Consider the following 22,873-nt stretch of genomic DNA (forward strand, 5'->3'; position numbering starts at 1 on the left):
GCCTTGTTTGATGAGATAGAGAAAGGTACTTCAGACAGAAGGGGCCCTGGAAGATAACCTCCACAACCCCTGTGTGCAGGACTGACTGTGTCCTGTTCCCTCTATGGAAGCACCCTGTGCAGGGACTGGAGCACACCTGGGAGGGGGCAGGAATGGCCAGCTGGGCTGGGCAGCCTGGGGGCACTGGGTTCCAGAGCACTGTTGGGGAGTACCCAATAGGGATAGGGTCCTGTTCTGTCCTGGGGTCCCAAGAGGGTAGGATGACAGCCCTCATGCCTTTGGATGGCTACTCCTCCTCAGTCTGGGGTGGGGGGTGGTTGGGAGAGGGGGTGACCCCTGAAGTGAGTGGAGAAGGGCTTTGTGCTCCTCAACATCACACTGGCTCCCTAACCCTCATCACCACAGCTCCATCTCTGCCTCCCCTTCTTCCTCAGGGGTGCCATGAAGAGAATCCCCAACCCACATGCACACATGCACACAGACACACCCTCTCCTCTTTACCTGGGAGGCCCAGGGCCAGCAAGAGGAAGTTCTCCACACCCAGTTAGTCCTTTCTGGGATGGGCTGCCACCCACTTATGCCTCCTCCTAGATTCACTCCGATCCCTCCCCCATCGTGGCAACTGGCTCATCCAAGCCAGGAGGGCTTCCTGGGAGAAGGGGACTCCTATAGCTGCTGCTGTTCTGGGTCTCTGATGATGAGGGCTGGGGGAGAGGATGGAGGAAGAGAAAGGAATTGGGGTGGCCTGGCAGGAGCTGGAACACTTCCACAGTCCGCTGTCTGAATGTGGCGTCAGGGCTGGCTGGGTGCTGGGTAGCTGTCAGTTTTGGGAGCTGGGCTTGCTTCCCCAGGGATTGTGTCAGAGGACAGGGAGGGCTGCCTACAGGCTCTGGGCTGCCTGGGGCCTGACTCCTGGAGGGCGGTTGTGGCAAGAGCTGCTGGGACCCACTGTGGGGTGCGGGGCTGGGAGCATTCCAGGGGAGCATTCCAGAGCCTTCTGAGTAATGCTTGGCTCTAGTATTCCTCCAGAGTCCCCTTAAGCACACCCAGCCTGGGAGGACTCAGGCTGTGTCCCCCCAGGCCGCCCCACCTTGAAAGATCCTGGAATCAGGCTTCTGAGCTAGGGTCCCTGGAAGTCCTGCTTCCAGCATGAGGCCCCCCAAGGGGAGCTCTGGACAAGGTGGGCCTCCGCAGACATCTGGCTGTTGTTTTTCCCAGATGGTGAAGACACAGGCATCCTCTCTTCACAGATCTCTCACCCCAAAGGCATCTGCTGCCCAGTCTAAAAATACCCCAGGCTGCCTCCCCTTTCCCTTCCCTTCTGCACTGGGGGCCTTGATCTCTTCCTTGTGGCCTCTGAGCCCCAAGTCTCCCCCAGGTCAATGGGGCTCCTACCTCCCCAGCTATGTTATCCTTCCCAGGCTTTCTTCTGCCTGGTGGCTCCTTGGCTCCCAGTTCCATGGGTGGCCATCCTTTCCCGGGCTTTGAATGTTGAAGATGGAGTCTCCTGTTCCACCTGGCTGAGGTCCTATAACCTCATCCCTCTGCCGTCCCCACACCCCCCATACTCCCCCTCATCTTTTTCTCTGTCCTCCCCCCAGGAAACCACCCTGGAAAACCAGTCACCTTGCACTGGGTCCCAGATGGAAGAGTCAGGCGCGTGGTCCCCCTGGAGGAGCCGGTTAGTGCCAGCTCGTACTTCCCCTCACAGGGGCCCAGGGTCTTCCAGCCCCTCTGCCCCTCCTCATTCAGCCTGGCAGTTTGGCTGGGGGCCTTTTGGCCCCTTCCCAGAGGGTTGGCAGGTGGGGGTGGGGAGATAGCTGGCTCACATGAGCCTTCACACATGGAAATCATTTTCAGGCTTCCTCGCCCTGGCTCCCTCCCTCCCAGAATTATCCAGTCCACCCCCATCCCCCAGCAGAGGTGGAGCCAGAATTTGTGGGGCCTGAAACTTTTCAGGGACCTCTTTAAGAAAACACCCAAATATCTTCCTTTTGCCAAGTTTACTAGAACAAGTTACCCTGTGGACACATTGTTGTTCCCTCTGGGAAAACTTCAGCCTTCCTGGCTCACTCAGAATCCACTTCTGGACAGGGGACACTGGTCACTCTCCTAGTGTTGTCCAAGGGCACCTGACTTTGTTTCTCCAGGACGCTCCGCCCTAGCTTCCTGCCAACGCCCACCCATCACTTCCAGAATAACTGTGTCCCCATCTGTATTGATCACACAGCTGTGCTACAAACCAGGAGGCCAGTGCCCTTGGTATCCCCATTTCACAGAGGGGCAAAATGAAGCCCAGAGAGGTTGAGAAAGTGTCTAAGGTCACACAATCTGAGACCAGAACCCTGAGGCCCACTAAAGTCTGAAACACTTGTAACCATTGACCAGTGGCTCCCCTAGATCTAGAGAGTCCCCTTCATCCTGAATTTCAGGCAAGAGAAGACAACCCACTGTCTAAGCCAGCAAGGAGGAAGGCAGGTGGACACTGTCATTAAGGCTAGGAGGGCCCCATAGGCCCTACAGCTTTTAACTGAAGACCTTCCCTGGGTCTCTGAGACCCTCGGGGGCCCCCATTCAAGCTGGCCCAAGCTTTGAGTTGGTTGTCCTGGACACCACTGCCAGAAGGGAAGTCTAGGCACATGCTGGGGTCACAGTGACTTGGTCCTCCCTCCCAGTCCAGCCTGGGCTGTGATGAGGCTGGGTATCCCAGAAGGCATTGCTTTCCCTTGCCTCCGGGAAGCCTGCCAAGATGAGGACAGCAGGCAGAGTTGAGGTAGGGAGTCCCGTCTAAGAGGCAGCAAATACCCACATTTCAGGTTAGGGGTGGGGTGCGTAGTGAATAGCAGGGTCACCAGGAGGACAGGAAGCAAGGACATCAGGGGCTTTAGGACAGAGAGAGGGGAGCCCAGGGCTGGTGTTGAGGTAGGAGGAGGCTTTCCATCTGGGGCAGCTGTCCGTGCTTGGTGCCAACATTTCTCCAACGAAGTAAGTGGCATTCTGGTCACGTGGGCTCATGCTTAGAGCCCTGGAGAGGTCTCTTGGCTGGGGTGGGGGATCTTGTCTGCTCCCCACCTGCAGAGAAAAGGCCCCCAGAAGAATCTGAGCCCCTTGGCCTGGGGCCCAGCCCAATGCATGGTGGGATAAAAGGGAAGGGCCAGCAAGGGTGGGGGCCCACATTCCGAAGACACAACAGCTCTCCACGATGCTCCTGGGCCCGCTCCAACTCTGGGCCCCCAGCCAGGCAGAGTGGACAAGGCGGGGCAGAGGGGGATATTCCCACAGGGTGGGAGAGGCAAAGAAGCTGTGGGGAAGGAGAGGCTGGCCCAGGCTTGGTCCTGACATCTAGCTGAGAAGATTTCCTCTCTGCCTGGAATTGGGGGGTGGGGTTAATGTTTACTCCACAGGCTCAGTGAAGCAGGTGTGGGGCAGGCCTTCAGGAGGCCAGGGAAATTTTTGATTTGTCAGAATTGGACAAGGAGGGAGTAAAGTCTGAATTCTACACGGAGTGGGGAGCAGCAAGATACAGAGAAAAGAGGTTGTAAGGATGTCTGAGTCCTACACCCAATGTCCTCAGGACCCCACCGTCCTCCCCACTTAGAGCAAGGCTTCTGGCTGTGAAGCAGAAGGGAGAGCCAGAGGAAAAGCCCAGTCACCCTGTGTAAGGCAGCACACCTTTCTGGGATGCCTTGTCTCATCTCTCTGGAGGACATTCACTTAGCGGGCTGTGTTAAATGCCTGTTGTCAGAACCAAAAGCACCCCGAGTTTGGGAACATATATGCTTGCATATTCTCACCTCCACACCCATCCATACCTACCATGGCAAGTGGGGAGCTTGCTGCCCCCTGCCCCCCGACTCTCCCTCACCAGCCTGCTCCCCATCCCTGCTCTCCGTCTTGCCCAGGTCTCGAAGCTAGACTCGGGGCTGGTGTCCTTGAAGGCTGAAGGGCAGGAGCTCCTGCTGGAGCTGGAGAAGAGCCAGTGAGTACCAGGCTGGGGAGGAGGCTAGCAACCAAGAACAGCCCCCCACTCTCTGGGGGGAGGGAATCTGTGGGGGGCAGGGACTGAGGGGAACACATGAGGGAGGCTGGCTGGAGGGAGGGCCCCAGAGGCAGGGGTACAGGTGACAGAAAAAGGCACGCCAGTCCATGACCGGGTCCCTCAAGGCAGAAATAGGCTGCTGAGGCTGGGTCAGGCCAGCTGTGGGGCACACACCCCACTCCAGCCCCAGGAGCACCTTGTTAGTTTCCTGCCAGAAATGAGTGAGCATCACCCTGTGGGTGCTCAAAGGGTATGCTGAGTCCGAAGAGACTCCGAGATGGATTCCATAGTTGGGTAGGTGCTCAGGGCTGAGGGACAGCAGGGACAAAAGTGCAGTAGCTAGCAAATCAAGGCGCTTTCAGAGGGAGGCAATTTGTCTGGCTTGCCTGGAGGGTCTCCATCTGCAGGGAAGGGAGCAGTGGGAAATGAAACTGGGGAGACCCGTTAAGGCCAGATCACAGAGGCCAGTTTAAGGCTGAGTGTCCAGGATGAGGCAAAGGCAAAGATTCTGAGCTGGTGAATGAGGAGGCAGAGCTGGGCCAGGTGGGATGGGTGTCGAAGGTGGAGCGTGGGGTCTGGAAACCACCCAGACGGAATTACCAACAGCTTCCATTCACTGAGTGCTTGCTTCATCGGACGCAATGTTGCAAGCACTCTACACATGCTGACTTCTTCCCTCATGGAGCCAGACGCACCAGGAACACATTCTAGTTCCACACAGCTCAGCACAGTTCTTCTGGGGTTCAACATCCCCACACAGGAAAGGGGGTGACCACATCACCTACTCCTCAGGTTGAGTGTGTTGTGTGTGTTGGGGGAGCCAAACTGGAGAAGGGGGAGGAAAGACTATGAGGTGGAGAAGCAGGTATCGCAGGTCTTTGCAGTGGTCTGGGAGTAAAGACGTCAAGGCGAGATGGGGGTTGAGGATTTTCTTTACAGAAGAGAAACTGACTCATGGTTCATTCACCTTGGTGAGAAGGACCCTGCAGAGATGGAGAAGAATGGTGGTATTGTTACTGGAGTGGGGTCTGAAGAAGGTGGGGATGGGATTCCTGCTCTGCTGGGCAGGCACGAGCAGCTGTGAGCAGGTGGGGATTTTCTTTTTCTCTGGAAGTATGGGGTGAGCATCACTGATGGACAGGTGGGGAGATATGTACAGTCTAGGGGCCGGAGAAGATCTGAAGGATTTGGGGGGCAGGGAAGAAGACAAGAGAGGGTTGACCAGATGCCCAACAAGGCTGAGCAGCAGGTAGGGCCACCAAGGGAGGTCGCTGCACTTCCTTGGCTCTGGGTCCCACTTCCTCATCAGTGTCTCCTGAATCCTCCCTCCTGCCCCTCCCCAGACCAACAGACCCTGCCGCAGGTCCCACAGGGACCACAAACTCTTTCCCCATTCCTGCTCCTTCCTGGTGCCTCCCACACCCCCACTTTCCACACCTCAGCCATTGCCAAGGCTCCTTCCTGCCCTCCACCTTTCTCCCTCTAGCCCAGGGTTTTTCTGATCTGAGCAACGCACAGTGGTTCCTGTCTGTTCCCGAACATCCACGTGGGTGCTTCCTCAGTGCTAGTGTTCAGGGAGGAAGGCTGGGAGGGCATCCTGGAAGAGGCCAGGCTGAATTATGTGACTCCTACAACACCCCCTTCCCAGCAGGCTGCTGGCCCCAGGATACACAGAAACCCACTATAGCCCAGATGGGCACCCAGTGGTGCTGGTCCCCAACCACACGGTGAGATACTTCCATGGGCTCTGAGGACAGGGTAAGGGTGCTGGGGGGGGGGGAGGTGCACTCCCTGAGGACCTCTCCACCATTCCTTCCCCATTCTCCACCTCTTCTTAAGGAGAGCCTGCAGCCAGCCCCCCACCATGCTCTCTCTCTCTCTCTCTCTTACGCCTCCCAGTTCAGCCCTGGCTGAGCTTTGGGGCTGGGTCCCTTGCTCTCCAGGACCACTGCCTCTACCATGGGCACGTGAGGGGCTTCCCTGACTCCTGGGTGGTCTTCAGCACCTGCTCCGGGATGAGGTGAGGCATTCTGGGGGAGGGGCCTGGGCCTGGGGCTGGGGAAACAGTCCCTTCTCACCCTTCTCTGCACTCCTCGCACCCTAGGGGCCTGATCACACTGGACAGGAATGCCAGTTACTATGTGCATCCTTGGTCAGCCAGAGACTCTGAGGCCTTCGTCACTCACAAGATGTTCCAGATCGGGCAGCTGCTTGGCTGGAAAGGGGCCTGTGGCCACAGGGATGCCAGGAACAAAGGGGACATGGCTAGCCTTTCTCGTGCCACTCAGGTCAAGGTCAGGGGCACCGACAGGAGTGGGAATGGGAATGCAGTAACCACTGCATATAGGAATACACAGTCCCAGTTCAGGGCCTCCAATTCTAACATTTCTAACTGGAGGGTGAATAAACAAGTTCTAGCAATCTTTAAAATTAAATTTGTGCTTCCTGGGAATTGATGTTAGCGGTCAGGACTCAAGCCTGGCAGCCTGCCACTGAAGGTCACCATTGTCTCTCCCCAGGAGAGGCGGGAGGTCGGCAGGAGCCCAAAGTTCTTGGAGTTGTACATTGTGGCTGACCACACGCTGGTGAGCCAGAGGCCCCAGGGGGCTGGCAGGGTGGGATGGGACCGGTTCAGCCTGTGACACCCTCTTATGCCTGCCTTTCCAGTTTTTGACCCAGCACCGGAACCTGAACCACACCAAACAGCGTCTCCTGGAGGTGGCCAACTATGTGGACCAGGTTGGCTTTGGTGGAAAGACAGCCCTGGTGGGGGTGACTGCCACATAGGCTGGCAAGTCCTGGGGCAGGAGGTGGAGGGGCTGGGAGATGGGGGGGGGCGGTGTTGTGGTGTGGCAGGCTTGGAGATGAGGCCAGGGAACTGAGCCTACAGGCACCGCAGGGAGGAGGACCCACACTGTGGCCTCTCCTGTCCTCACTCTCCCCACGCCATCCTCCCTCACCCCCCCCACCCCTGTCTTCCTGTCCTCACCCCCCGTCTTGTCCACAGATTCTCAGGACTCTGGACATTCAGGTGGCCCTGACGGGCCTGGAAATATGGACGGAGCAGGATCAGAGCCGCGTCACGCCAGATGCCAATACCACGCTCTGGGCCTTCCTGCACTGGCGCCGAGGACTGAGGGCACGGCGGCCACACGACTCCGCGCAGCTGCTCACGTGGGTGCCCCCCACGCCCACGCGGGGCCCCGACCTGGCGGCCCAGAATCCTGGCTCCTCCAGGTCATGCTGCATTCTGCCTTCAGGGGCCGCGCCTTCCAGGGCGACACCGTGGGCCTGGCGCCCATAGAGGGCATGTGTTGCGCGGAGAGCTCCGGAGGCGTGAGCACGGTGAGCTCCACCCCCTCCCCCCCACCGCCCGGACAGCAGTGGGGAGCAGGGGGCAGGAGGCAGCGGGGCAAGGAAGGGCTGGGGGAGGAGGTGGCGTCCCCGCGGCCTGCCCCGACTGTCCCCACTTCCTCTCAGGACCACTCGGAGCTTCCCATTGGCGCAGCAGCCACCATGGCCCACGAGATAGGTCACAGCCTTGGCCTCAGCCACGACCCTGACGGCTGCTGTGTGGAGGCGGCGGCCGAGCAAGGCGGCTGTGTCATGGCCGCGGCCACCGGGTACGAACGCTGCGGTCAGGCAGGGGCTGTAGGGGAGGCCCCGCGGGACCAGGGCCCTTTCCTTTTCTTTGTGAGAAATGATTACGATTCCATTTTCTCTTTCGTAAAATGGGGATATGATCATAGCACCCCCCCGAGAGTTCTTTATGACGCTTGAAGGGAGAAAAGGCAGAAAAAGTGGATTGTCAAAAATATGAAGATTATTTTCAGAACATTCTAGCAAGGATTCTCCAACCCCGGGAGGAACAGCTCTAGGTCGCGATCCGACCTCGAGTCCTGGGCTGCCTGGTCCTGGTGTGACGCCTTCCAGCCTCGGGCTCACAGCGTGACCTTGTGCAGGTTCCTTGCCCTCTTTGGGCCCGGCTTTTAGAGGCTCCGGGCCGCTGGTCTCTTAGGCAGTGTGACTGCGCCCGGGGTCTGTGTGGCCAAGTACAGGGGTACTGGTGGGAGGGGATGGGAGAAGAGCAGGGGGCCGAGGGCGGCGGTGCCAGCACGCGGGATGCCCTTCCCCGCCCGTAGGCGCCCATTCCCGCGGGTGTTCAGCGCCTGCAGCCGGCGCCAGCTGCGCGCCTTCTTCCGCAAGGGGGGCGGTGCGTGCCTTTCCAACGCGCCCGACTCGGGGCTCCTCGTGCCCCGGGCGCGCTGCGGGAACGGCCTCGTGGAGGACGGCGAGGAGTGCGACTGCGGCGCCAGCCAGGTCAGGTCCGCGCTCCCGGCCCCTGGCGACCCGAGACTGGCGCCCCACCCTCCCCTTCCCCAACGCCCCTCCGAGGTCTGGGGTGCGGCATCCTTACCGACCGGTCCCCACATCCCCTTTTCGGCTCCAGGAGTGCACGGACGCCTGCTGCTTCGCCCACAACTGCTCGCTGCGCGCGGGGGCCCAGTGCACCCACGGGGACTGCTGCGCTCGCTGCCTGGTGAGGGCATGGGAGGCTCGGGGTGAGGGGTTAGGGGGCGCTTGCGAGCCGGCCTGTTGGTCTTGGCTGATTGGCGCGCTCGGGTCCCCCGGCGGGTGCCGGCTGTATTCGAGCAGGGGCCTGCCTGGCCCTCCAGCCTCTGCGCTGCGCTCTCCGTCTGGATCTCACGGTCTGTTGTCCCTCTGTGCCTCCGCCAACCTCCCTCTACCTGCGTAGCTGAAGCCGGCCGGCGTGCCGTGCCGCGGAGCTGTGGGTGACTGTGACCTCCCAGAGTTTTGCACGGGCGCCTCCCCTTACTGCCCCCCGGACTTTTACCTCCTGGACGGCTCGCCCTGTGCCGGCGGCCGGGGCTACTGCTGGGATGGCGCATGTCCTACACTGGAGCAGCAGTGCCAGCAGCTCTGGGGGCCTGGTGAGACTACCGGAGCACTCCGGCCCATCCTCGGGTGTGCGCTGTTTTCTACTCTAGGGAAGATTGGGGGGATTGCTAGGGGGACGGAAGCCAGTGCGGTTTTGCCCATGCTTCCTCAGCCTCCAGCCCAGCACCAGAGGCCTGTTTCCAGATCGTGAACTCCGCGGGAGACGCCCACGGGAACTGCGGGGAGGACAGCAAGGGTGGCTTTGTGCCTTGTGCGCAGAGGTGGGGAGTATAGGGGAGGGCGGGGAAGCTGGGTAGTGCGCTGGGGCAAGGACACATGTTACTGTTTGATCGCCCGCCCTGCACTTTCCTCCCCAGGGATGCTCAGTGCGGGAAGCTGCAGTGCCTTGGTGGGGAGCAGCGGCCACGCCCATCGCACACTGTGCCTGTGGACTCCACCATTGGACTAGGCAGCGATGAGGTGACCTGCAGGGGAGTCTTTGTGATGCCCGGTGTCCAGCTGGATGTGCTCGACTTGGGCCTGGTAGAGCCAGGCACCCAGTGTGGACCTAGCATGGTGAGCCCTGCACCCTTCCCCCAGTGCTGAAGTCCTGCCTTTGGGATAATCACTCCCCCTAACTGCCCAGTGTACACACTGCCCCTAGGTGTGCCAGGACAGGCGCTGCCGAAATACTACCTTCTGGCAGCTGGAGCAATGCCTGGCAGCCTGCCATGGCCGTGGGGTGAGTGACCAGAATGTGATTGCGGGGGTGGGGGTGATGACCTTGGAGTTCCTGACCCTGCGGGATCCTCCTCCTTTCTTCTCCTCCTAGGTTTGCAACAGTAACCAAAACTGCCACTGTGCTCCGGGGTGGGCTCCGCCCTTCTGCGACAAGCGAGGGTTTGGTGGCAGTGTGGACAGTGGCCCCATGCAGCCTGAAGGTGTGTCCATGGTGGACAAGTGGAGAGAGGCTGGGGAGGTGCCCCTGCTAAGTACTCAGACTTACCCTGTTGTCCACAGACCACAAGGCCTTCCTGCTGGCAATGATGCTTAGCTTTGTGTTGCCGTTGCTCCTGGGGGCTGGCCTGGCCTGGTGCTGCTTCAGGTGCCCAGGATACCGTCTCCTGCCATGCCTCTGGGGCTTGAGGAGGGATGCCCCAAGCCGAGGGTAGGCTCTGAGCCCACTCAAGCACTCCCTGCTCTGCAGAACCCAGCTGGGCCTGGGGAAGCTAGGGTGGGGTGCTTAGACCTTGCCCCTGGCTACACAGAGGAGGGGGTGGGCAGAGGCGGTGGAAAGGAGCCTTGAGCAGGAGGCCACAGTGGGTGGGTGTGGATCCCCATGGGGCCCCCAAGCCCTCCCAGTTACCGTGGTTCAGCCCCCTTGACCCCCTCTTCTGTCTCTCCCACCAGGGGACTGCCTCACCCTTTGTTCTACAAGCTCATCCTGCAGGTCTCCACTGTGCCCTTCAGGACTTTCCTAGCCTCTAATGACTCATCTGCCTTTTTCCATTTCCTCTGCCTAAATCTCTTCTGTACATCTTTCAAGTTCACAAATGCTGGGCCTGGCACCTCCTTTCAGTCCACACCACTGCTTAGCTAGGGGGCTGGCTGCCCTTGTGCCCAGGGCCTGCTCCTCACCCAGTTTTCCGTGGCCTGGGAGGAGGTCACATAACACCTAAGCAGGGTTGATCACTGGGTGCTGGGCAGGGGAGGCCCCCTAGGGCACATCTGACACAGCCTGACCTTGGGAGTGCTCTGGACAAGTTTGGGCAAGGGCAGGGTTTGGGCTAGAGACTGGGGCTGAAGGCAGCCCGGACAGGGACAGAGCACCAGACAGGTCCCAGGTCCCAAGAGGGCTTTGACACGATGAGCAGTGATTGCAGGTCTATGGGGGACAAGCAAGGTGCTCAGAGTTTGGTGTGTCAGCATCAGGGGGCCTAGAGGCCAGGTGTGGTAGGGGCACCCACATATCATCATTAAGGCAGAGTCTCGAGCACAGTGGATACTGTTTCGGAGAGAGAGCAAAGGACAAGGCAAGGCTCTGGGAGATGGGACGTGGGCACCCAGGCATGGCTCTGAGTCATTAAGGGTGGCAGGGCCACCCAATGGCAAGGGGCACAGGAATACCTGATATTGGGGAGCACAGACACCTGTCTTTGGAGCCTGAGTGATGCCAGTATCTGAAGGGTGCCAGGATATTGGGGTGATGGCAGAGCTTGTGAAAAATGTCAGGGCTAGAGAGAAGTGCCTGTGGCCCTGGAAGGGCAGGAGCCGGACCTGGAGCCTAGAACCCCAGGGCCTCTCCCAGGAGGGAGCAGGAGGGGAACTGGAGGCAGGGACATGGACCAGAAGGGTAGAGGCGCATTAAAGGCAGAACTCAGGTCAGGTGTGTCTGCTCAGGACCACTGTGCCAGCCTCCTGCTCTCTTATCCCACTGCTCAGGCCCAAAGATGGCCCAAACAGGGACTGCCCCCCCAGCGGTGTTCACTCCATGGAATTGGGCCCTACAGTCATTGGAGAGCCCCAGCCCTTGGGTGAGTGAGGCACAGAAGGAGATGGGGAGGGCAGTGAAGGATGCACTCTTGCCTTCCACCTCCTTCCAGATGGACCCCCCTCCTTTCCATGTAGCACCCAGACACCCTGAGGCCCCAGTCCCCACCCTGCCCCAGGGACTCCTGCCAGTGGTCACAATATGTGGCCTCCACCCATTGCTGCAGACCTTGAGAACTCTGCCAGAGCCCAGGAGCCACCTTGAGGAGCCTCTGGCTGGGTGCCCTGCCTGCAACCCCAAGGTAGGCAGCGCCCTCCGCACATCACCCACCACCTCTGTTGTCCCAACTCGGAGGTAGCTGATCTTGGGTTATTATGCAAGTGAGACATGACCTTGTGGAAGAGCATTGGTCATGGAGACCTGACGCTGGAAGGCCTTAGCGTGGGAGAGAGAGAAGTCGTATCTCTTCTTGGGTCACTGATCCTCAGTGAGGGAGGAAAGGGGGTCTTGGCCCTCAGGGGCAACCATTCCTCTTCATTTTCAGCGGGTCAAGTCCAGAAGCCGAGATCCTGTCGCTGGTGAGAGGGAGCTCCTGAGATGAGGATACTTACCATGGACCGCTGGCAGCCTCTCCAGGGACTAGGTCTCCCAGGCGCAGAGCCACAGAGTCAGACCGTCTGCACTTTGGCAGCCTACAAATTGCTTCCCTAAGTTGAGCTTGCCCACCTACTCCAGGACCCCAGAGCTTTATCAGAAGGTGTGCAGTGCTGTCCCCATTCCTTAGGGCTAGGGAATCCTGGTAGGGTACATACTGCAGCCCTAAAATCTATCAGTCCAAGGAGAGAAGGTCATGTAGTCACTGACCTCCCGTCAGCAGGAGGGCATGACCCAGCCTCTGTCCAGGGAGCCCGGGGGTCTCTGTTCCACGTACTTTACCCAGACCCAGGTCTGCAGAGACTGGTGACTGCTGGGCCAGAAGATAGCCCTCAGGGCCCTACAGTTCAGACAGAGTCCACTTCCCTGGAGCTTGGCCCCAGCAAACAAACAAAATGAAACAAAACAAAAAAATCCTTGGGACCTTCCTCCTTTGCTTTTCCTGCCTTATCTTGTCTCTCAGGCACTTTCTTAGCCTCACCCCTGTTCTTGGTCCTGCACTTGAGGAGTGTGGGGTCTGCTGTGGACACTACTCACCCTCTCCTCCAGGAGCTGTTTTAAAAACAATGGGAGCTGTTTTAAAAAGGACACCCAAGTAGAAGTCAAAAGAGAGACAAGCTGCCTTTGAGACTCTGTGAATCTTTCTCTGTATATCGATTCAACCCCAGGGGGCTCCCTATGAGTCCTAAGGGGTGGTAGCTGGTGGGTGGGGCCTCAGATGGCAGCCAGGGCCCCAGATGTACCTGGGCATAGGATGCTGTTCCCTAGCATGAACCATCCCTTTGCCCCACCTCTTTTGCCTCCCTTGGAGATTCTGAGAAGCCACTTACTCATGGAAGAATTGCTGGGTGATCTTCTGTATCAGTCAGCTGTTGCTATAGAACAAAACCACTCCCAAAACTTAGTAGTAGCTGGAAACAACTAATTCTGTGAATTGGCAAATTAGGTGTAATTCAGCTGCTGCTCAGCTGGGCCAGTCTACTTCTGGGTTTGGCTGGCTGTTGGCGAGAGTGATGAGGATGAGCAGGCTAAGCACCCATTTTCCAACAGACTAGCTCAGGCTTGCTCACATGACAGCTGTGGAGGGTTCGAGAGAGCAGGAGCAGGAGTAGGGCAAGGCAGATGATGCACTTACCTTGAGCACCAAAAAAATAAAAAAAAAAATAAAAAAAAATAAAGGCGATCAAGATAATCTTAATGCAAAAGATGCAAAAGTCAAAAGATCAAAATTAATGCAAAAAAAAAATCAATGGTGAACAAAATATCAGAATTTTAATGGAAGACCGGATCAGTGACAGTGTCATGCCAAGCCACTTTGGAACCTGAGGCAGAAGGAAAAATTCATAATAGTGATCATTTCTCACCCCAGTCCCAGCCGTGCCAGAAAGTAAATGGAAGCTTACAAGGCCTCTGGAAGGTTCTACGACTGGCACATTAAACTCCATAATGCCCTATCGGCACAAGCAAGTCACAGGGCCAGCCCAAGTTCCAGGGATTGGGAGAGAAACTCTACTTCTTGATGGGAAGAGCGGCAGAATCATGTTTCAGGGGCACAAAGGCTTGGGGGAATTTTGACAACCAACCATTCCTGCCATGAGCAGCAGAGAAGAGGTAGCCCCGGGCTTGGGCTGGCTTCCGCTCCATCAGCCCCAGAGATTGAATGAGGCAGTTTTCTACAGCTGCCTTATGTCTTTTTTTTTTTTTTTTAATTTATTTGAGAGAGAGCAAGCAGGGGAAAGGGCAGTGGGAGAGGGAGAGAGAATCTCAAGCAGACTCCCCACTGAGCTTAGAGCCCGATGATGCGGGGCTCTATCTCAGGATGCAGAGATCATGACCTGAGTGAAACCAAGAGTCAGACATTCAACTAACCCAGCCACCCCAGCGGCCCAAGCTGCCTTCTGTCTTGATTGTACCCATGAGGTTTTTGATTTACAATGATGACCTGAGTACTGACATGGAGAGGTTAATGCCACTGAAAGTTTTTATTACTTATAATTCCCAAGAGAATGGTGTCACACAGGGCTGCGTGGGGAAGCACGACGTTCAGTGGGGAGGCAGAAGCAGGAGTGAGGGCAGAGCCTATACTAAGGTTTCTGCAGGAAAGGCAAGGCAGGGCAACTGACTAGCTGTGAGGTATAGGGGTGTCTCTAATGGTCTGGTACCTGGCCCTGGGATGATTTAGGGCAAGGCAAATATAGATTTTGTAAGGGTTAGGAAAAAGACACCAGATTGGTTGGTCTGCATAAGAGAGACATATTCATAGGCAAATTTTCATGAGCTCTAGGAATTAGGGTTAGAGGCAGTCTCTCCCAAGCTCCCTCTCCTCCACTCCCTCTAAGTCAAGATGTTAAACCATCATCAAATACAGAAAACAGAGAACATAATGAATACATCACCCCACATTCTCACCCTTTGGCGGGGGGTGATGTCTGGATCCCATGAGATTCCCACTTATATTGCATGTCTCAAAATACTTAAAATTGCATGATAAAGAGAAAAACATTGCATGATTAAAAACTGAATGATCAAATATTGGGGGCCATGAGAGCAGTCCTTTGAGGAAAATGTATAGCTACAGTAATTTTTATTCAAAGAGAGCTGAAAGTCAGGGGAAAAAGGTCCACATTTAAAAAGCTAGAAGCCCCAGGCCAGATGATTTTGCTGATGAATTCTACCAAACATTTCAAGAAGAACTAATACCAGTCCTTTTCAAACTCTTCCAAAAAATTAAAAGAGGAGGGAACACTCCCAAATTTATTTTAGGAAACCAGCATTGCCCTGATACCAAAGTCAGCTAAGGATGATACACGAAAACTACAGGCCAATATCCCTGATGAATACAGATGCAAAAATTCTCAACCAAATATTAGCAAAGTGAATTCAATAGCTCATTAAAGGGATCATACACCATGATCCAGTGGGATTTACCCCTGAGATGCCAGGATGGTTTAACATATGCAAATCAATAAACGTGACATACCACATTAATAGAAAGATAAAAATCATATGAGTGTCTCAATAGATGCAGGACAAGCATTTGACAAAATACCACATCCTTTCATGATAAAGACAAAAAAAATAAAACTAGGCACAGGAGGACTATAACTCAACATAACAAAGGTCAGATAATTGCAAACCCACAGCTGACTTCATACTCAATGGTGAAAGATTGAAAACTTTTCCTCTAAGATCAGGAACAAGATAAGGATGCCCACTCCAACCACTCCCATGAAGCCTAAATGAGAGCACAGCCCTTAGGAAAAAAGAAAAAAGAATAAAAGGCCTTCAAATCAGATGGGGGAAGTAAATTTATCTTTGTTTGCAGGTGACATGTTTTTATTTTATTTATTTTTACCTTATTTTTTCAAAGATTTTATTTTTTTCTGTTTTTTTTTTTTTAAATTAACATAAGTGTATTATTTGCCCTGGGGTACAGGTCTGTGAATCGTCAGGCTTACACACGTCACAGCATGCACCACAGCACATACCTCCCCAAAGATTTTATTTTTAACCAATCTCTACACCCAGTGTGGGGCTTGAACTTACAACTGCAAGATCAGGAGTCACGTGCTTCAACTGAGCCAGCCAGGTGCTCCAATGACGTGATTTTATATACAGAAAATGCTAACAACTCCACCAAAAAACGATTAGAACTAATCCCCAAATTTGATAGTTAGAGCATACAAAATCAACATACAGAAATTAGGTGAGTTTCTCCTCACTGACAAATGATCTTTAACGGAAATAAAACTGCATTTGCAATTGCATAAAAAAAAATCAAGGAATAAGTTCAACAAAGGAGATAAGAGACCTGTACGCTGCAAACTACAAGACTTTGATGACAGAAACTGAACAAGACACAGATAAATGACGAGATATTCTGTGGTTATGAACAGGAAGAATCAGAACTGTATAGAGTCTATCCTACCCAGAGCCATCTATGGATTCAGTGCAAGCCCTATCAAAATTCCATGGCATTTTTCACAGGAATAGAAAAGATCACCCTATAATGTGTATGGGACCACAAAAGATCCTGAATGGTCAAAGCCATCCTGAGAAGGATAGATATAAGGGAACACTAACATTTTTGTTAGCAACTTTTCTTCAAGTCTAAGGTTAGTTAACAATGAAAAGTTAAAATTATAAAAGAAGGGGAAGAACAATGATGTTTCACAAAGTTGACAGTTTGGCATGGGAGAGAGAAGGTCTCCTGGGGGTGGGGGGTGGTAGTGGTTGTGGAGAGAGAGAGAGAGAGAGAGAGTGTGTATGTGTGTGTGTGTTTCCACCTAGGCTGTGTACCTCCGGGACCTACCTGCAGGCAAAGCGGAGGAGGGGGTAGGGGGAGACACACTCAGTGGGGCAGGATGTCATTCCCACTACAAGGCTCCTCCCCATGGGAGTGTCCGCGCCTCAGCACCAATGCAGCTTGCCGCTTGGGTTCCCACGCTGGGCTCAGGCCGCTGCTGGGAAGCAGACACCTGTCCCGCTGGGGTTCTGCTTTCAGTCGTCCTTCCCATCTGTTTGCTGCCTGGCATGGGCCTCTGCTTGGTGCCTGCGCTGCTGCTGCTGCTGCTGCAGCTGCTGGGTGAGTGGTTGCCTCCTCCCGAAGACCCCTCACCTCTGGCCTCTGCTTGATCTTCAGGGACAGAGTAAGGGGGCAAGAGGACTGGAAAAAGAGGTCTGGAAAAAAAAAAAACCACAACCGTAGTGCAGGGCACGGGCAGGAGACCTGCATATGGGATGTGCCTACGCCGTGCCACCTGCCACTCCCCACCTCCAAGTCCCATCTTGGTACCTGGTCCCAGAGACTTTCTTTTTCTTCTTGGGTCCCTTCTCCCACCTCTCTTACCCTTCTCCCATCTTCAGTCTTGGAGCTTCACACTCATTCCTTGGTGCCACGCATCTGCTATTCTACCTGCTTGACTTCCCCTTTCCCAGCTGGGGCATCCCGGAGGGAGCCGTCACTTGGCCGGGTGGAGCCGGGTGGGGAGAATAGAATCTGACAATGGTATAAGGCCAAGGAGATACTGGAGCTGAGATGCGCTGTTCTGAGGGTAAAGATGAGGCAAGGGTACTCCTAGCAGAGGGGAAATCTGTAAGCAAAGGAGCAGAGGTGGGACCAAGACCTTAGGTGACACTAAGTGCTGCTGTGTGTGGCTGAAGCTGGGCATGTGAGGGGTTTGGCTGGGACAGAAGGGTAGAGTTTGCTGCTCCTGGAGTCCTGGAGGGGGAGGGGAGGGGAGGGGAGGGGAGGGGAGGGTTGGGGAGGGTTGGGTTCTCCTCTCTCCTGCCTACCCTCTCCACATACCTACTCATTCTAAGCCCTTGGTATCTGTTCATCCTACCTGCGGAATAGACATGCTGCAGCCACACGGAGAGTCACTGTGGCTCCTGCCATCCAATCCATGGATCCTGAAAGAGGGGGCCAGGGCCAGATGGGGACCCTGCTCCCAGACCTGAAGCAGGAGTCACCTCCCTGCACACACTCAGTGAGAAGGATGGGGGGCCAGACTGGAAAACTTGCCCATGAGGGTAGCGCTTCCAGGGGCTGAGAGTACAGAGAGGGGCAGTGGAAGTCTGGTTTTGGTGACCCAGGTCCTAGGAAGGGGCTGCCAAGTCCCTTCCTATGAGACCCTCGCCTGGGCCCCAGAAGACTGCCACCTGTCATGGACTATTGGGCCTTGTGGCTAAGGTCAGAGACCTGTGGCCTGACCAGAGGGTCTTCCCTGGAATTCACAACCTGGCAGCCTGGTCTAAATGGGCCCTCTGCAGCCCAGAATCCTTTCAGGGAATCCCTCTTTTGCTTGGCTGGTAGAGAGTGGAGGGGCCAGGAGACACCAGAGATGGGCCACATGGGAGATGGATGAGAAGGGAGCATCAGAAGGGAATGGAAGGGCAAGACGGTAAGGGGCAGAAGGAGGCACCTGAGAAGGTATGGAAGGTGGGAGACCCAGAAACCAATAGGGAGGAGAAGAAAGGAAGAAAGCTCAGCTGTCCCAGCGTGTCAAAAGAGAAAGAGGAGGAGCCACTGTCCTCAACCCATTTCTGATAAATGCCCATTAGCCAAGTCCCCAGAAGCCTTGCTCTGTTTCCCACATCAGCTGGGGCCTAGGAGAGTGGCAGGAGCCCCGCGGACCCCTCTTCGAACGGGTGTGGCCGTTCTGCGGAATGAGTGGTGCCTGGGGAGGGTAGGCTTCACCGTCTGGGGGAGGCCGGGCCGAGTCTCTGTGCGCCCGACCCACCCGTGACGTGTTGCAGAACTCCCCAGAGCCAGGGGCCGCCCGTCCCCGCGACAGAGGGGCGGTCAATGCCAGCCGGTCACGCCTTGGAGCCACACTCTGCGCTCCTCTGATTCCGCGCGCCCCGCGCCTTCAGAGGGCGTGGCCGGGGGACGCGGGGGGGAAGCGCGCTGGTAAGGCTGCCCGAGAACTGCAGCTGCCCGCCGCTCCCTCAGGGTCACCTGGCTCGGCCGGACGGAACCGATGCCTGGACGCGGCCGAGGCGTGTACGGCGGACGCGCGGTGCGAGCGGCTGCGCACCGAGTACGTGGCTCAGTGCTTGGGTCGGGTCGGGGCCGGAGGCTGCCCCCGCGCCCGCTGCCGCCGCGCCCTGCGCCGCTTCTTCGCCCGCGGGCCTCCCGCGCTCACCCACGCGCTGCTCTTCTGCCCGTGCGCCACCGCCGCGTGCGCCGAGCGCCGGCGCCAGACCTTCGTGCCAGCCTGCGCCTTCGCGGGGCCCGGGCCAGCGCCGCCCTCCTGCCTCGCACCCTTAGACGCCTGCGAACACAGCCGGATCTGCCGGTGAGGAGGGGGGTGGGGCTACGTGGGATGGGGCGGAGGCGAGGCGGGGCGGTGGGGCAGGTGTGAACGGGCTGTGGGAGCTGGCCGGGAGGAGACTGGGTGGGAGGGACTGGGCGGGGCCTCCCGCTCACCCTCCCGCCGTGGCACCGCGCAGGCCCCGCCTCCTGGCCTTCCAGGCCTCCTGCTCGCCCGCCCCCAGCGCCCCCGACGGCTGCCTGCTGGATGAGGCCCCCAGCTGCCTGCGTGCCTACGCAGGCCTCGTGGGTACGCACTGCCGGGATCCGGGCGCCGACTGGGGTTCTCCCGAAGATGCCTCTGCCTGGGTGGGCCGATTACTCAGTCCTGGAGTCCCCAGCAGGCACCGCCGTCACTCCCAACTATGTGGACAACGCGAGCGCGCGCGTGGCGCCTTGGTGCGACTGCGGAGCCAGCGGAAACCGGCGTGAGGAGTGCGAAGACTTCCGGGGGCTCTTCACCAGGAACCGCTGCTTGGGTGAGGGGCCCGGACAGGGCGGCGATGACCGCTCCTTCCCAGTTTCGGGCTGGCGGGAGCTTATTTTAGCGGTGAGGAAACTGAGGCTATTTGCTGCAGCCATGCAAGTGCACACCGTCTGTGCTGTCCACCTGCCCCGCAAGAAATACGCGCCCAGTTATCCCCAGAGACCAGGTCACAGACCAAAGCAGGATCTTAGGGATGTCTAGGCTGGTGACCCTGCAGGCGGGTAGGGGTGGGAGGAAACAGTCAAAACAAGTTTCCGAGTTCCTGGAATGGAACCAGGTGAAATTCCTGCCAGCGCCACTTCTGACGTGGTCCCACGCCCAGGTGATCTTGCTTTTTGGGTCTGATTCTGCCACTCACCCGCCCAGAGTTAGCCAACTCCTCTAAGCCTTTTTGTGCCCATCTGTAGTATGGGGGTGGTAATCGTCACCCTTCCCTGTGAGGATGACAACTTGGAAGGCCTTGTCATGCACCTTCCATTCCAGAAGCCAATCCTTGTAGATCTCCTATCTTCCCAACCCACTGCAGGAAACCAGAGGTCTCTGTTTGTCCCAGAGGACCTGGGCCTGGTGCTGGGGTTTCCCAGCCTAGCCCATCCTGGCCCCCTTCCTCCATAGATGGTGCCATACAGGCCTTTGACAGTGGGTGGTCTCCAATCCTGAAGAACCAGCCAGATGTCCGCCAGGACCCTGAGCACAGCCTCCTGCAAGTAGGTGTAGAGAGGGGATGGTAAGCTGCCAGCCCCTGGCCTGGCTCCTTCCACACACTTCCAATCCAGGTGGGCTTGGATGGAGGCATGAATGGCCTGGGCTGGAGGTGGTGGAGGCATAGAGCAGAACCCAGCTTCTACCTCAAGTGCACATTCTGGTCCCACCCCTAAGGTGTCCTCCGCAGATGGGCTCCTGGTGGGGGAATCTCTGCTTTCCATGCTGTTTGTCTTGGCTCTGCAGCCCCTGCTCTGACTAGGACAACAACAACAACAACCAACAACAACCTTGGACAACAACATCATACTGACAGCCATACTGCCTGGGATATAGGGCCCCATCTGCACCCTCTTGCCCCCTGAAAGTGGACTGGCTTGCCTCCCAAGCTGACTCCAGTGCTCTTGCACTGCTGTTCTTTTTAGGTCTGGACACCCTGTGTGCCTGTCCCCTAGAGTGAGGGATTTGGGGCTGAGGGCCCGATGCAAAGCCCCTAGTTTCCCTTTCAGTGGGTTTCTTGGTTGTAGGTCCTTCTGTCCACTGACCTTGGAACAGTCAGCTTCTCCTACAGGGTAGGGATGGGAGGTGGTCACCTTTTTAGCTAAGGCCTCAGTGGGGCCCCAGATCACCTACAAGTCAGAAACCATCCAAATTCCAAGAATTTTAAGAGATTTTTACCTGCTTCCCTGAAGAGAACATACCCTAAGGAGTACATCTGGACAGACTTACAGGTAAACTTTTTTTTTTTTTAACACTGCAGCCTTTCATGGCACCTTCCTAGGGAGGCACCACCTGTCATGATATCCACCTAGGCCCCATCGACTAATGTTATTAAGGTTCTTCCCAACCACGATATGCTCCTTAGTGGGCACCACCTGGAGTGAGATTCCAGTCCCCTGCATTGCACTGGTCATGTCGCCATCTTCCCTGTGGTTTAACCTAGCACTATGAATGGCAACCATAGCTCAATAAACCTGTATGCACTGAGACTGGCCTTGCTTTCCTGTGATCTGTCCTGGGATCCCGGAGACCAAGTCTGCTACAGACTGCTGTCCCTCTGCGGGCCTATGAGACCTCAGATGGTATCAGAACCACTATTAGATTCTAGTGGCAGAGATTTCTGTTGCTTTGTCTTCCCTGCTAGTACTCGGATTCAGGAACTATGCTTCCCAGCCTCCCTTGCAGCCAGGAGGTGGTTATGGAACACAGTCCTGGTCATAAGTGGAAGTCACAGATGAGGCTTCCAGGAGAGTTCTTGAAACAGGAGCAGACTTGTTGACTGGACCCCTCAGGCTTTAGCCTTCTCTCCCTTCTTCTTGCCCAGAACTTGGTGGCCATGTCTGGGCATGTGGGAGCCATTTTGAAAACGGAATCACATGATATTGTGGAGCCACTGTCCCAGCCCCCATCTGCCTCCCGCTGGACTCTTCATTGTATGAGAGAAATAATACCTTTAGTTTGTTGAAGCCAGTTTCTCCAAAACATCTGTCATTTGCAGCTAAATACAGTTTCTGATTGTTCCACAATCACTTCCAGGGTGCCAGTGAGCCCTGGGATCACTTAGGATCAGTGTACACAGAGCCCAGGCCTGACAGACACTTTAGAGTGGTGGTCATTTTGTCATTGTTGTTGTTGTTGTTTATTTCCGTACATTCTGCCTGCTTCTGTCCATGTGGAGAGTCGAACTCTTTCCTGGAGTCCAAGGAAGTGTCTCATTAGGTTTTCACAAGCACTTGTGTGTGGCCAGTGTGGGTGAGGGTGTGCCAGGGGCATTGTGTTGATCTGCGGTCCTGCGAAAGTGTTCGGGGAGGAGAAGGCAGAATGGTGGGGGCCACGTATGAAGTCTTCTGCCCGCTTCCTTCTTTCTCAAGAGCTTGGAGACACTGATGAGTGAAGGGTTAAAGAGTCTCTGAGTCGCTGCGTCTCAAAGCTGGTTGAGGCTGTCAGGGGCCGTGAAACCCATGTGGGCCGTGTTGTTGGTACCTTGCTCAGAGACCAATCTGGGCAGGTTGGGTGCCCACCACACCAGGTTGGGTGCTCGGGAGGTTGGGTGCTGACACAGCTCAGAGCTGCCCCCCACTCTAGAAGAAATGCCTGTAAAGTTCTCTGCTCCTGAGGTAGACTGCAGTCATGGGGCAGAGGGACGCTCCTCTGCACTGTTCCTGCTCCCGAGCTCCTTGTGGGATTGGGCTAAAGCTAGATCCCAGCTGAGACCACAGCCTCACCTAGCACACCTTCCCCTGCCTGCTCCTGCCTCCCTCAGAGCTTCCCCTGAGGGCACTCCCTCTCCTAAACCATGGCCTATGAATTCCTGTCTTGGGCTCAATTTCTGGAGAACCTGACCTTAGACCAAAGCTTCAATGCAGATCACACCCAAGCCCAGGCCTGGGGCTGTCCTGACCAGAACAAGAACCACTGGCTCTGAGACTCTGTATTTAGCACTCAGAGCAAACCCACAGACACCACATACGGCGGCAATCCACCAGCCTTGCAACTGCAGCCAGTAATCGCCTCGGAACCCAGCCCCAATCCGACCTGCTGGGATATGCCCCTGGGCAGCCCGGGCTTCCGGCACAGCTGTGTTCAGGGTTCAAGTGATGGTGCCCCGTTGGCCTATCCATGGCTTCCCTCCGTGGCCATGAAGGCTCTCCCTGCAGGATGCGTTAGAGTGTCATCTGCAGCTGCAGACTGTGGTCTCTCCTTTTAGGGATCTCTGCAGAGAAAGGCTCCTCTCGTTCCCATCATCCATGAACAGAGGCAGGACCCGGGGAGGCCCACTGCGGGTTT

At 56.4% G+C, this 22,873-nt stretch overlaps 2 protein-coding genes and 1 long non-coding RNA gene across 13 annotated transcripts in view; 2 read left to right on the plus strand and 1 right to left on the minus strand.

Moving 5' to 3' along the window:
* The window catches only part of ADAM33 (ADAM metallopeptidase domain 33), a 14,423-nt gene extending 1,166 nt beyond the window's left edge, over positions 1–13,257 (plus strand). Inside the window, exons 2-23 of one of the 11 annotated variants that reach the window (XR_200847.3) lie at positions 1,602–1,681; positions 3,903–3,979; positions 5,688–5,766; positions 5,983–6,059; positions 6,144–6,333; positions 6,559–6,624; positions 6,707–6,778; positions 7,047–7,213; positions 7,300–7,384; positions 7,520–7,662; positions 8,182–8,359; positions 8,490–8,579; positions 8,796–8,991; positions 9,111–9,219; positions 9,316–9,514; positions 9,603–9,680; positions 9,771–9,879; positions 9,959–10,106; positions 10,349–10,388; positions 11,381–11,472; positions 11,656–11,730; positions 11,974–12,041. Coding sequence is in view for 10 of the 11 variants with exons in the window: in XM_004772857.3 (XP_004772914.1) it covers positions 1,602–1,681; positions 3,903–3,979; positions 5,688–5,766; positions 5,983–6,059; positions 6,144–6,333; positions 6,559–6,624; positions 6,707–6,778; positions 7,047–7,213; positions 7,300–7,384; positions 7,520–7,662; positions 8,182–8,359; positions 8,490–8,579; positions 8,796–8,991; positions 9,111–9,219; positions 9,316–9,514; positions 9,603–9,680; positions 9,771–9,879; positions 9,959–10,106; positions 11,381–11,472; positions 11,567–11,730; positions 11,974–12,030 (2,456 nt within the window). In the remaining variant the exon portion in view is untranslated. Of the gene's footprint in view, positions 1–1,601; positions 1,682–3,902; positions 3,980–5,687; positions 5,767–5,982; positions 6,060–6,143; positions 6,334–6,558; positions 6,625–6,706; positions 6,779–7,046; positions 7,214–7,299; positions 7,385–7,519; positions 7,663–8,181; positions 8,365–8,489; positions 8,580–8,795; positions 8,992–9,110; positions 9,220–9,315; positions 9,515–9,602; positions 9,681–9,770; positions 9,880–9,958; positions 10,107–10,348; positions 10,389–11,380; positions 11,473–11,541; positions 11,731–11,973 lie in introns of those variants that run through there. The other 10 variants (XM_004772861.3, XM_004772862.3, XM_004772859.3 and 7 more) reach the window with 10 other exon arrangements.
* LOC123393567 lies at positions 7,841–8,598 on the minus strand. Its single transcript, XR_006608396.1, has 2 exons — positions 8,457–8,598; positions 7,841–8,079 (listed from the first exon to the last, which is right to left on the minus strand). It is a non-coding gene; the product is annotated as an uncharacterized LOC123393567 (long non-coding RNA).
* Positions 13,258–15,651: 2,394 nt separating the features above from the next.
* GFRA4 (GDNF family receptor alpha 4) lies at positions 15,652–21,073 on the plus strand. Its single transcript, XM_013046031.2, has 6 exons — positions 15,652–16,668; positions 18,538–18,883; positions 19,038–19,147; positions 19,242–19,376; positions 20,000–20,091; positions 20,264–21,073. The coding sequence occupies exons 1-6, from the start codon at positions 16,503–16,505 to the stop codon at positions 20,342–20,344; spliced, it is 930 nt and encodes a 309-aa protein (XP_012901485.1). The 5' UTR covers positions 15,652–16,502; the 3' UTR covers positions 20,345–21,073.
* The last annotated feature ends 1,800 nt before the right edge of the window (positions 21,074–22,873 follow it).

Source organism: Mustela putorius, unplaced genomic scaffold, assembly GCF_011764305.1.
Source record: "Mustela putorius furo isolate JIRA1106 unplaced genomic scaffold, ASM1176430v1.1 tig00000874_pilon_pilon_pilon, whole genome shotgun sequence".
NCBI classification, from domain to species: domain Eukaryota; kingdom Metazoa; phylum Chordata; class Mammalia; order Carnivora; family Mustelidae; genus Mustela; species Mustela putorius.

Bases quoted from the DNA above. Each gene is read 5' to 3' on its own strand.
- GFRA4 (XM_013046031.2), top strand. From the start codon at position 16,503: ATGCAGCTTGCCGCTTGGGTTCCCACGCTGGGCTCAGGCCGCTGCTGG. The intron at 16,669-18,537 runs GTGAGTGGTTGC...CCGCTCCCTCAG, and splicing joins GCTGCTGCTGCAGCTGCTGG to GGTCACCTGGCTCGGCCGGA. The intron at 19,377-19,999 runs GTGAGGGGCCCG...CTTCCTCCATAG, and splicing joins CACCAGGAACCGCTGCTTGG to ATGGTGCCATACAGGCCTTT.